At 42.1% G+C, this 13937-nt stretch overlaps 1 protein-coding gene across 1 annotated transcript in view; it reads right to left on the reverse strand.

The window, feature by feature from the left end:
* LOC126284775 (uncharacterized) overlaps nucleotides 1-13937 on the reverse strand; it is a 652584-nt gene that overhangs the window by 51410 nt on the left and 587237 nt on the right. The window contains exon 3 of the mRNA XM_049983936.1: nucleotides 3305-3515. Within this exon, the coding sequence (XP_049839893.1) occupies nucleotides 3305-3515 (211 nt within the window). The remainder of the gene's footprint in view (nucleotides 1-3304; nucleotides 3516-13937) is intronic.

A 13937-nucleotide genomic window follows, 5' to 3' on the forward strand; every position in this document is an offset into this window, starting at 1 on the left:
CAATCTACCAAATCTCAACGCGGATCCCACTTTATTACACCGATTCCATACAGCCGCTTGGCACATACTACTGGACTGCCATGACTTACACCAGCGGTGGAGCAGAAAGTGACCACCTGGTAGAGGTCTGCATCATTTACAGCTCTCAACAGCAACCAGTGTGCGCAGAAAGAACGAACACCTATATCTTTCCTTACGAGCTCTTATTTCCTTTTTTTTATCGTGGTGATCGTTTCTCCCTATGTAGGTCGGTGTCAACAAAATATTTTCACATTCGGAAGAGAAAGTTGGTGATTGGAATTTCGTGAGAAGATTCCATCGCAACGAAAAACGCCTTTCTGTTAATGATTTCCAGCCCAAATCCTGTACTATTTCAGTGACACTTTCTCCCATATTTCGCGATAATACAAAACGTGCTGCCCTTCTTTGAACTTTTTCGATGTACTCCGTCAGTCCTATCTGGTAAGGACCCCACACCGCGCAGCAGTATTCTAAAAGAGGACGGACAAGTGTAGTGTAGTGTAGGTAGTCTCCTTAGTAGATCTGTCACATTTTCTAGGTGTCCTGCCAATAAAAAGCAGTCTTCCCCACGACATTTTCTGTGTGTTCCTTCCAATTTTAGTTGTTTTTAATTGTAATTTCTAGGAATTTCGTTGGATTTACAGTCTTTAGATTTGACTGATTTATCACGTAACCGAATTCCTTCCAGCACTCACGTGGATGATCTCACACATTTCGTTATTTAGCATCAACTGCCAATTTTCGCACAATTCAGATATCTTTTCTGAATCTGTTTTACAATTTGTTCTGATATCCTGGTGCCTTTATAAGTAGTTAAGGTACAGCAAAGGGCCTATAACAGTACCTTGGGGAACGTCAGAAATCACTTCTGTTTTACTCCATGACTTTCCGTCAGTTTCTACAAACTGTGACCTCTCTGCCAGGAAATCACAAATCCAGATACATAACTGAGACTATATTCCATAAGCACGCATTTCACTACAAGCAGCTTGTGTGGTACAGTGTCAAAAGTCTCCCGGAAATCCAGAAATGCGGAATAGATCTGAAAGCCCTTGTCAATAGCACTCAATACTTCATGCGAATAAAGAGCTAGTTGTGACTCGCAAGAACGATGTTTTGTAAACCCATGTTGACTGTGTGTCAGTAGACCGTTTTCTTCAAGGTAATTCACGATGTACGAACACAATATACTGATATGAGCCTCTAATTAACTGGATTACTCCTAACCTTTCATGAATATTGGTGGGACCTGTGCAACTTTCCGGTCTTTGGGTACAGGTATTTTGTCGAGCGAACGGCTGGTTATGATTGTTAAGTATGGAGCTAATGCATCAGCATACTCTGAAAGGAACCTAACTGGTATACAATCTGGACCAGAAGACTTGCTTTTATTAAGTGATTTAAGCTCCTTCACTGCTCCGAGGATATTTCAAAAAATGGTTCAAATGGCTCTGAGCACTATGGGACTTAACATCTGTGGTCATCAGTCCCCTAGAACTTAAAACTACTTAAACCTAACTAACCTAAGGACATCACACACATCCATGCCCGAGGCAGGATTCGAACCAGCGACCGTAGCGGTCACACGCTTCCAGACTGAATCGCCTAGAACCGCACGGCCACATAGGCCGGCCTCGAGGACATTTATTCACCGTTACTGATGTTCGCAGCTGTTCTTGATTCGATTTCTGGAAAATTTACTTCGTCTGCTTTTGTGAAGGCATTTCGGAAGGCTGTTTTTAGTAACTCTGCTTTGGTAGCTCTGTCTTCGATAGTTTCTCAATTGCTATCGCGCGGAGAAGGCACTGATTGTTTCTTGCCGCTAAAATACTTCACATACGACCAGAACCTCTTTGGATTTTCTGCCTGGTTTCGAGGTAACGTTTCGTTGTAGAAACAGTTACAAGCATCTCGCATTGAAGTCAGCGGTTAATTTCGATCTTCTGTAAAAGATCGCCAATCTTGGGGATTATGCGTACGTTTAAATTTGGCATGTTTCTATCGTTGTTTCTGCAAGAGTGTTCTGACCCGTTTTGTGTACCAAGGAGGATCAGCTCCGTCGTTTGTTAATTTATTTGATATAAATCTCTGAATTGCTGCTGATACTATTTCTTTAAATTCAAGCCAAATCTGGTCTACACTTATATTAGTAATTTGGATGGAGTGGAGATTGTCTCTCGGGTAGGTGTCAAGTGAATTTTTATCTGCTTTTTTGAATAGGTATCTTTTCGTTTATTTTTGGAAAATCTGGGGTTTACAATATTCAGTCTGACTCCGACAACCCGGTGTTCACTAATCCCTGTATCCGTGTTGAGGCCCGTTATTAACTCAGGATTATTTGTTGCTATGATGTCATGTGTGTCTTCCCAATCTTTTACTATTCACGTGGGCTCATGAACTAACTGCTCGAAATAATTTTCAGAGAATGCGTTTACCACAACTTCGGATGATGTTTTAAGAGTACCTCCGGAATTAAACGTGTATTTTGTCAAAAATTGAATGAGTCGAGTACATGTTTGAATCAAACGCAAGTTTTCTTTGACCCTTCCAGCAACTGTATCATCTGAATTGGGAGGTCGGTAAGAGGATCCAATTGCTATTTTATTCCGGTTGCCAACGATGACCTCTGCCCATACTAACTCACAGGAACGATCTACTTCAATTCCACGAAAAGATAAACTACCTGTAACAGCTACAAACACGCTTCCGTCAACCGTGTTTAGCATATCCTTTTGGAACACAGTTAGGTTATCCGCAAAAATTTTGGCTGAGCTTATCTCCGGCTTTAGCCAGCTTTCAGCGCCTATAACGATTTGACCATCAGTGCTTTCTATTACCGCGTGGAACTCTGGTACTTTCCCAACACAGCTACAATTTACACATGTTATACCGATGGTTCATGTATCTAGGTTCTTCCTGTGTTCGACCTGCACCCTTTGTGACAGAAGTCCTCCTTGTGTTTTGGCAGGACCCTCTAACCTACAAAACCGCCCAAATCTGTGACAGATTCAAGTTAGACGGACTGGAATGTCATAGTGGTAAGTGGGCGCAGACTGCCAAGTTCTTTGTAAATCTGACTTAACTTAGTAATCACCGAAATAACACCCCGTACCGTCTCAAACTGTACAGTTTTATTTCGTTTTCTCCTCCCCTGCTGGGTGTTCCACGTAGTACTTTATCTGGCGAGTTTATCTAACAACGTGGTCACGTGTTTTGGATTGTCATACACTACCTGCTTAAGACACTAGTCGGCAGGTTACAAAAGGAAAAAAGTGATACTGACTGGAGCGCTGCTGGCGGGAGGGCGATCTCTGCAGCTCCTCCTCGAGCCGGCGGCGGATGCGCTCGGCATCTGCGTCCAGCGGCGCGGCGCCGGGCAGCCTCTGAAGCTGGATGGCGTGCAGCCGCAGCAGCAGCGCGTGCAGCTCCTCCTCCAGCGAGCCGCGCCGCGCCACCGCCTCCACCAGCTCCGCGCGCAGATGCACCAGCTCCGCCTGCAACAATAGCACTTCGTCTCGTACACACACAAACACACACCCTGGATGGCAGTCACTAGGCACCAAACAAGAGCACAACACTGGGAAAGTGCGCACCTATCTTTACATACACCAGTAAAAATGGTTCAAATGGCTCTGAGCCCTATGGGACTTAACATCTATGGTCATCAGTCCCCTAGAACTTAGAACTACTTAAACCTAACTAACCTAAGGACAACACACAACACCCAGCCATCACGAGGCAGAGAAAATCCCTGACCCCGCCGGGAATAAAATCTGGGCGCGGGAAGCGAGAACGCTACCGCACGACCACGAAATGCGGGCATACACCAGCAGTTCCCAGGCTTTTTTTTTTTTTTTTTTTTTTTTTTTTTTTTTTGGTCATCAGTCTACTGACTGGTTTGATGCGGCCCGCCACGAATTCCTTTCCTGTGCTAACTTCTTCATCTCAGAGTAGCACTTGCAACCTACGTCCTCAATTATTTGCTTGACGTATTCCAATCTCTGTCTTCCTCTACAGTTTCTGCCCTCTACAGCTCCCTCTAGTAACATGGAAGTCATTCCCTCACGTCTTAGCAGATGTCCTATCATCCTGTCCCTTCTCCTTATCAGTGTTTTCCACACATTCCTTTCCTCTCCGATTCTGCGTAGAACCTCCTCATTCCTTACCTTATCAGTCCACCTAATTTTCAACATTCGTCTATAGCTCCACATCTCAAATGCTTCGATTCTCTTCTGTTCCGCTTTTCCCACAGTCCATGTTTCACTACCATACAATGCTGTACTCCCGACGTACATCCACAGAAATTTCTTCCTCAAATTAAGGCCGTTATTTGATATTAGTAGACTTCTCTTGGCCAGAAATGGCTTTTTTTGCCGTAGCGAGTCTGCTTTTGATGTCCTCCTTGCTCCGTCCATCATTGGTTATTTTACTGCCTAGGTAGCAGAATTCTTTAACTTCATTGACTTCGTGACCATCAATCCTGATGTTAAGTTTCTCGCTGTTCTCATTTCTACTACTTCTCATTACCTTCGTCTTTCTCCGATTTACTCTCAAACCATACTGTGTACTCATTAGACTGTTCATTCCGTTCAGCAGATCATTTAATTCTTCTTCACTTTCACTTAGGATAGCAATGTCATCAGCGAATCGTATCATTAATATCCTTTCACCTTGTATTTTAATTCCACCCCTGAACCTTTCTTTTATTTCCATCATTGCTTCCTCGATGTACAGATTGAAGAGTGGGGGTGAAAGGCTACAGCCTTGTCTTACACCCTTCTTAATACGAGCACTTCGTTCTTGATCATCCACTCTTATTATTCCCTCTTGGTTGTTGTACATATTGTATATGACCCGTCTCTCCCTATAGCTTACCCCTACTTTTTTCAGAATCTCGAACAGCTTGCACCATTTTATATTGTCGAACGCTTTTTCCAGGTCGACAAATCCTATGAACGTGTCTTGATTTTTCTTTAGCCTTGCTTCCATTATTAGCCGTAACGTCAGTATTGCCTCTCTCGTGCCTTTACTTTTCCTAAAGCCAAACTGATCGTCACCTAGCGCATTCTCAATTTTCTTTTCCATTCTTCTGTATATTACTCTTGTAAGCAGCTTCGATGCATGAGCTGTTAAGCTGATTGTGCGATAATTCTCGCACTTGTCAGCTCTTGCCGTCTTCGGAATTGTGTGGATGATGCTTTTCCGAAAGTCAGATGGTATGTCGCCTGACTCATATATTCTACACACCAACGTGAATAGTCGTTTTGTTGCCACTTCCCCTAATGATTTTAGAAATTCTGATTGAATGTTATCTATCCCTTCTGCCTTATTTGACCGTAAGTCCTCCAAAGCTCTTTTAAATTCCGATTCTAATACTGGATCCCCTATCGCTTCTAAATCGACTCCTGTTTCTTCTTCTATCACATCAGACAAATCTTTACCCTTATAGAAGCTTTCAATGTATTCTTTCCACCTATCTGCTCTCTCCTCTGCATTTAACAGTGGAATTCCCGTTGCACTCTCAATGTTACCACCGTTGCTCTTAATGTCACCAAAGGTTGTTTTGACTTTCCTGTATGCTGAGTCTGTCCTTCCGACAATCATATCTTTTTCGATGTCTTCACATTTTTCCTGCAGCCATTTCGTCTTAGCTTCCCTGCACTTCCTATTTATTTATTTCCTCAGCGACTTTTATTTCTGTATTCCTGATTTTCCCGCAACATTCAGAGCTAACATATTTCTGTTTTTCGTAAGGGTCTTACAATTACAAATCTGCATTCCGCTCTACTCCAACCATCGTCACTTACGTGCAGTTTGCTGCCCAAATAGCAAAACTCGTCTACTTCTTTTAATGATTCTTTTCCTAATCTAATTCCCTGAGCATCATATGATTTAATTTCGTTCCATTCCATTATCCTTGTTTTATTTTCTTGATATTCATCTAATAAACTCTTTTCAAGACACTGACCGTTTTGTTCAACTTCTCTTTCAGGTCCTCCACCGCGTGTGGCAGAACTACAATCCCCTTTCCAAATGTTCTTGGTGTGGAATTGTACTTTCTCAGCTAAGTACAATGTAGATAGATGGCTCAAATGGCTCTGAGCACTATGGGACTTAACATCGATGGTCATCAGTCCCCTAGAACTTAGAACTACTTAAACCTAGCTAACCAAGGACATCACACAACACCCAGTCATCACGAGACAGAGAAAATCCCTGACCCCGCCGGGAACCCGGGAACCCAGGCGTGGGAAGCGAGAACGCTACCGCACGACCACGAGCTGCGGACTGTAGATAGATCCGCCACTATTTACAGCGTAACAAATGATCTAGCTGAAAACATTGGAAGCTCTTGGAGACTGTTGGCAGGTGATGACAAAGTGGTAACACCAGAAGGCAGTATCGATTTTCAGGATGACCTGCAGAGGACTGATGAGTGGTGCAGTCCCTGTGCAATTGACTCTGGTCGTGAATAAATTCAACATATCGCGCATACTTAAGAAAAAAAAGAGAATTACTGATGGAGACTTGCTGGAAACAGTATCTACCGTATAATATCTGGAAGCAACTATTCAGTGCGACCCTAAGTTGAATGACCACATAAAACAAATAGTACGAAAAACAGATGGTCGACAAAGCCATACAAACAACCTTAACGGAATGCAACTCATCCACAAAGGACGTGGCTTACACGACGTTTGTTCGAGCGATTTTTGAATATTGGGCTTCAGGCGATCAGTTAGCAGTGCCAGAAGTACACTCGAAGTGGTGGCATTCACGGACTGGATTAAGTCCGTGTAGCGCGTAAGACTGTGCACAACGCCTACAACTCAGTTTTAATAATCTAGCAGTCGGCTACTCTGCAGGGAACTAAAGTCGACTCTTTGTTGTTGAGTTTAGTTGCAGCGTTGCCAATTTAGCTACTTTGTCACTTGATTAATCGATATTTTGACATCAAAAGTGACATTTTGAAGTTGTTTAGCGACTAAATTTATTTAGCAACTTCTCTTGCGACTTTTTGAACTACGTTTCTTCAACTACCACATGCAAATTATCTTGAGAACATATACGCCGTAACTTTTAGTTCAACCCGAAAACGCTAACCAAACTGAAAAAGAACAGCTGTTTGATGCTTCAAAAAGCTACAGCAATTCACTTTGAAATCGGCATTTGTCTCGTGCCACTTCGAAACTTTTCGGGTAGCTTGGAATCGTTAGCTGTCTCATGCCATTTCGGAAGTGTTCGCATAGCTTGGGGGTGGCATTGTTCGCTAAGGCTAGGTTCTTGTGTATTTTTGCACGTATTCTTTTCTTTGTGTTGCGTCTTGTATGGTCAGCTAATACAATCGGGTGTAATGGAATTACCGGTGAAGAAAAAGTGCTACACTCAAGAATACAAAAAAGAAGGGTATAAAACTGCATTTAATTGACAGCTGACACCCGTTCCGGAAATATTAAAGGTATGTGTTCCTACGGCCAAACTGAATTTTATGCTGAAGTGGCGATATAGAAGAACAGGCTGAAACTAAAAAGCATAAAATGAGACTTCACATAAAATCGGTACAGAAAAAAATTGCCAGTACAAAGAATGGACAATATTAGACCTTCCAGTAAAGCAGAAGCATCACTTGCATTTTTCATTGCTGAACAGTGTTCGGTTATGACTACAGAACATCTGGGAGAATTGTATAAAAATACGTTTTCTGACTCTAAATACACCACAAACCTGCAATAACATCGAACGAAGTGTTGGGTCCATATTTCAAAGAAGTACTGCGAGCTGATATCGGCAACGAAAAATCTAGTCTGCTGGCAGATGAATCCACTGACTCCAGTGTTGTAAAGCATCTAAAGGGAAGAAAGGGAAAGGGGAGAAGGGGAGAAAGGGAAGAAGTAGGAAATAGTATCCGAGACCTTTGCAAGAAGCAACGGAACCCACAATTAAGAGAAGAAGAAGCAAAGAAACAAAAGAGAAAGCTGATTCTGATCAAGCCAACAAAAAGAAAACAAAGCAAAACGTAAAATACATCGACGGAAAATTCACAAACTTCCACTGTCCAGGTTGTGCTGAAAAGTACAATAACCCAACCACAGAACACTGGATTCAAAATCTAATTTGCGAGCAGTGGTGGCATGAATACTTCTCGTCATGAAGGTTCTGGACAGTTCATTTGTAATATCTGTTAAACAGCATTTCCTCAATTGGAATATTTTCGCAGTGTTTTGTTCACAAACCCCAGAATTGTCCATTAAATCAAATAATGTGTTAACAGTAACTGTTATGAAACTTCCTGGCAGATTAAAACTGTGTGCCCGACCGAGACTCGAACTCGGGACCTTTGCCTTTCGCGGGCAAGTGCTCTACCATCTGAGCTACCGAAGCACGACTCACGCCCGGTACTCACAGCTTTACTTCTGCCGGTATCCGTCTCCTACCTTCCAAACTTTACAGAAGCTCTCCTGCGAACCTTGCAGAACTAGCACTCCTGAAAGAAAGGATATTGCTAAGACATGGCTTAGCCACAGCCTGGGGGATGTTTCCAGAATGATATCAGCGCAGAATGATATCAGAATCATATCAGCGCACACTCCGCAGATTTTGCAATGTCTTACAGTACGCTGCTGCATGATTGTCTCATTACGAGGAAGAAATTCCACAAGCAGTACTCCTTTTCTGTCCCAAAAAACTGTGCAGATGATTTTCTGGGCAAAAATTGTTAGCTTAAACTTCACTTTTCTGGATGAATCTCAATGCCGCCATTCCATGGACTGTTGCTTTTATTCTAGTGTGACGTAGGCCATCCATGTTTCATCTTGAAGAAACACCTGGGTGATCAGCGTCTTCAAGACGACGACGAAGTCAAACAGTGGTGATGCAGTGGTTAACAAGTCAGGCGGCAGACTTCTATGAGGAGGGTATTCAAAAACTGTTACAACTTTATGAGAAGTGGCTCAATATCGACGGAAATCATGTAGAAAGGTAGATCAAGGTACAGGCTTTCATGTAAAAATAAAATTATTGAGATATCTTAGTACGTCATTTTTTAATTTCAAGACGGTACTTACTTAAAAAACACGCCTCGTGCTAGGACATGAAAATGCCAAGAAAATGTGCCGGAAATCAGATATAGAAACAAAGGATCCTGTTGCGATGGCACTGACCACAATACTCGCTTAAATACCATGCGGGTACGTGAGACACCGCGTGCTGTAATGGTGTCTCTAACCGCAAAAAACATCTCCTTCAATATGAAAATGCCAAACCGCACAGCAGCGATGCGACATCTCCAACAATCCAAAGCCTCTGGTTCATTGTCATTCATCATCCTCCATGCATTCCCGACTTCGCCCATCCGAGTTTCATCTGTATTCAAAACTTAAAGGGCATCTTCGACAACATTACTTTGAGTGGTGCAAGCAGCGGTGAAACTGTGGCTCCGTCGAAAAAGTCAAACATACCTCAGTGACGGTATCAACAAACTGGTATCTCGTTGGGAGAAATGTGTTCATTACCAGGATGTCTAAGTTGAGAAATAAGTATGTAGACACGAGGAACGAAGATGCAGAATGTTAATAACGTTTGTTTTAATCAGCTTTAAGCCTTTTCACATAAAAATTCGGAGACATTAGTTTCCAGCAAGCTCTCGTATTTAGGGGTAATACTAACCGTAGAAACGAAATGGAGAAAACACTTTAAATATGCAGTATGGAAGATGAGTGGAAAATAGATTTCATGCAAGGATTATGGGAAAGTGTAATCTAACTGCAATGGAAACTGCATAGGCGGCGGTGCTCTACCAATTCTAGAGCACTGTTCCAATCAATTAAGCACGGCAGGAAATACCGAAATCACGGAAGTGCTACTTACACAGACTGGTATACTCAATACTAAAATGTAAAAAGGATCGCGAAGAACAGTTGGCTCATTTTAGAGAACTGGTGTTCGAGGGTGTCTACAATTCTGCTGCCTATGCCTTGCCTAGGGCTCACGAGACTTTGGTAAGAGAAGTTGGTGCGCGAAGAGTGTTTCTTTCCTCGTTAAATATTTGCGACTGCTATAGGATAAAAATAGATAATGTTGGTATGAAGTAAACTACGCTACAGACTGTGCAGCAGTGGTTTGCAGAATTTATACGTAAATTTGTATGAATGAATGCCAAAAGTTATTCTTTCCGCGCGATATTTTCGAACTCAATTGAAAAGGGGTAAATCAGTACTGGTTATGGTAGCCACCATTCCTCGTACACCGTGGCGGTGAGCAAATGTAGGTGTGTATTACATTACCGTGAGATTGAACACGTGAAACAAATAAAGTAGCCGTAATTTTGAGTCAACCTGCAAATTTACTTCTATACAGTATAGAACAGCGAACGCAGTCTTTCTACAATTATCTTACCCCGGCCTGATTACCCCAGACACAAAAAATACGCTGGGTGACTATGTCTGTGATGGCATCCGCGACATTCTGATCGGAAACAGGCTGAAGAGAATTTTTGATGGCACCAAGCACGCAACTCTCGCTGTTCGGTTCCGGCATGGAATTGGAACCTAAATATAATTGGTTGGCTCTGGCCTAGTTCTACAGCACTACTAGCATGGGTCGATAACTCGGAAAAGTCTATATCAGGATGAGCTGAGGGGAGCAAGTTGGTTCAAATGGCTCTGAGCACTATGGGACTCAACTGCTGCGGTCATTAGTCCCCTAGAACTTAGAACTACTTAAACCTAACTAACCTAAGGACATCACACACATCCATGCCCGAGGCAGGATTCGAACCTGCGACCGTAGCAGTCGCACGGTTCCGGACTGCGCGCCTAGAACCGCGAGACCACCGCGGCCGGCGGGGAGCAAGTGTACGGTTCCTGCTGAGCGGGAGTTAACATTACCGCTTCCCTTGCAATAAAAAAATCAGAAGTCTAATAAACAGTATTCTAGAGGCATGAGGTTTTTGGGGTGATTTTAAGGTCAAGTACGAGAAAGTCGCACTTATTTAAACATGAAATGCGTGACAGTACCGTCTTGCGTGGATCAGTGGTAACTTCAAAAACGCAAATGTGGGATACGTTTTGACAGCAAATGTAAGTTTGGCGGGGAGGGGGGGGGGTGCGAAGGGAACAACGTCCACTGGAAAGATCGTTGCACAGATTTTTCTTTTAGAAATCACATCTTCTCTCTCTTGATCTTGCTACGACAGGACTCAGACAATCACAATAAACTCCGTGCAATATTCGTTGGTGGACGCTCATGCTTTTATATTCTTATTCGCATCACGAAATTTCAAATGACGCTAGTTTACTGATTCTGCTGAACGTTCGAATAATTTTGGAGACGTTGTCACTAAAGTCATAAAGTCTTACTTTATTTGTTTGTAGATGCTGTACTTAAAAGCCATTAGTATTGGATCAGCATTTACAGACGACTGAAACTGTAGCATTCTTTTCAACATTAACTCCATATAGAATATCACCTATTGCTACACCTTCCCGATGCATATAGCGCATCGTGATGGCGCTGCCTTTCACTGCTTGCATCCATAAAGTGTAATTCGCCTCATCTAACTTAAGTGCTGGGACTATAAGTGTTCCTTCATGCAGTTATCACATCACCGCTGACAGATTTTATTGTAGATACACTCAGTTTCAGAACATTAAGACGGGAGAGATATTAGCGGATTATATGACATGCTTGCAGGTCATTAAGTACGTATTACTTACACATAATGCTTATTATAGAGTACTGTACGTAGATGTGTCGTTCGCGGTAAATCTTAAACCTTTAAATTGTAACCTAATCAGGTATTACGGATAGATTATGTTGCAATAACGGGTCCAGCTTCCTTCTGATGAGCTGTGTGGAACGATATTCATACCTTCGTCACCCTCTTCCCCATTATTTCCACTTAGACAATCTATGATCTACACAAAAGCATCGCAAATTATTAGAACCCGCAAATCATTTCACGCAGTCTTCTGCAGTTCCCTTTACTTGTGCAGCGTGATGTCAATCGCTTCAGAGTTATCAGCTGCAGGCTTGTAAATGTTTCTTGCTGATATGTTTTCTTTAATTGTGCTTCAAATCAGGTAAAGTGGATTCTCGTCGCTGTGTTGGGATGAAACCGTACAAAGGAAGAACTGTTTTCTTCTGAAACCTGCCCACGATGTGCACAGTGACTACAAAAGAAATTAGAGGTCATGGGCGTCCGCGGAAATTTCTCCAAGAGGGAGTGAATTCTACAAATGCCGTTTTTCATGCAGCTAATTCAGAGAGTTTGAGAACGCAACGTACTTTTAAGGTAGATTACTTAGGTACCTAAACGACATGTATATTTAAATAACGCAGATAGTTTTCTGGTACTATTTATATTAAATATATGAATTTACCATTTTTAATCAACAATCTGAAATTATGTCATCAGGGTAACCAATTAATTGTGAATATAGGTATAAAGAAACTTTCAGGACGTCTCAGAAAATCCTGTTGGGTTTCAAAAAAGTAACTAACAGAAAAATTCCACTTTAATTTTCAACGAAGTGAAGAAACGGAAATAAACTTGAACAAACATTAGTTGAAGTTTGATGTTACCTACCACACCTTGTCTGCTTACGAAATTTCACATCTGACCACGATAATGGATTTACTGCATTTCTTCTTTAAATGTTTACTGTTGTAACTAAAACCGAATCAAATGTGTTTTAAAAGCTACTTTTTTGGGTTGGTTGAATAAAGGATATCTCAGGGCTCGACTAGATGAACGCTGAAATTTCCCAAAACCATCCTCAAATTAACCGGTGGAACCGACTTATCTGCCTGGGACTGAATCAAGACGATCATTGTGTCTTCACTTTGCAACATTATTGTGCAGTTAGGCCAATTGTAGTCCTCAGTTTCTAGATCTATGAATTTTGGGACTGTATCGCAACCCATAGAGTTTGAAGCTTTCGGCACCTGCAGAGAACATATGTTCAACCTTGAAATTTCAAACTTTTTGTCCTCTCTTCTACCGCAGAAAACAGCCTTTTTTCGAACAATTTATTTAACTTCCAAGTGCAGTACAGTATGGTATGGTCGTGTCCTCCATTGAGTACTGCACTAGCTCTGCTGAGTAAAACCGAATATTATCCAGCATGTCCTCACGGGGCTTTTTCATCAACAGAAAACTATAAGCTACTGCTGTGATTTCGTTGTGCAGTCCACAGATACTTAAGGGCTCTATGGAAAACTGACAAAATACTGATGACTTTATTTCGACATGTCTGAAAAGTTCTGCTCCCATCGCAACTGCAGAACAGTGGCGAAACCGTCGCCGCAGAGTCGCCGATAGAAATATGACGAATAACTACTCTCCTCCTAAATATCAGGAGGTGGCAAGTGCCCACCCAGTGGACGCCTTCGTTTGAGATATGTCGTTCCAGTAACCAGTTATCATGAACATGCTTGCTTTTTACTTACATAGGTTGTAACGGGTATAAGCGTAAATAGTTTTATATATTGTATCTTAATATGTGCATACACCAGCGTGTTGGCTGTTTTTTTTTCCGAACAGTCTTCCCGCAAACACGTCACATAATATACTACCTGATGTTTTCTGCGTTGTCGTAACTGCGACACTAAGCGGACTGCGCCCGTCAATATAGAGCAACCGTTTTGCATCCACATTTGAGCACCTGACCTGCTACCCTGGAGAAAATAAGCATTAATGGTTTGCTCTTACGACACGTGCTTGGAGGTAATAACCAACTTAACAACATACTCTCCTAATAGCTATAATTCTTAGCCTGCAAATGAAGTAGATACTGATGTAACTTTGTTCAGTCCACCGTTCCACACTGTTCTCAGTCACCAATAAAAATATCTGCACTTATACAAATTAAACCTCATATAAGGAAAAAAAAATGTAGCAAGCATTCTTCCGTTTT

The sequence above is a fragment of the Schistocerca gregaria genome, chromosome 8 (assembly GCF_023897955.1).
Source record: "Schistocerca gregaria isolate iqSchGreg1 chromosome 8, iqSchGreg1.2, whole genome shotgun sequence".
Classification (NCBI taxonomy): Eukaryota; Metazoa; Arthropoda; class Insecta; order Orthoptera; family Acrididae; genus Schistocerca; species Schistocerca gregaria.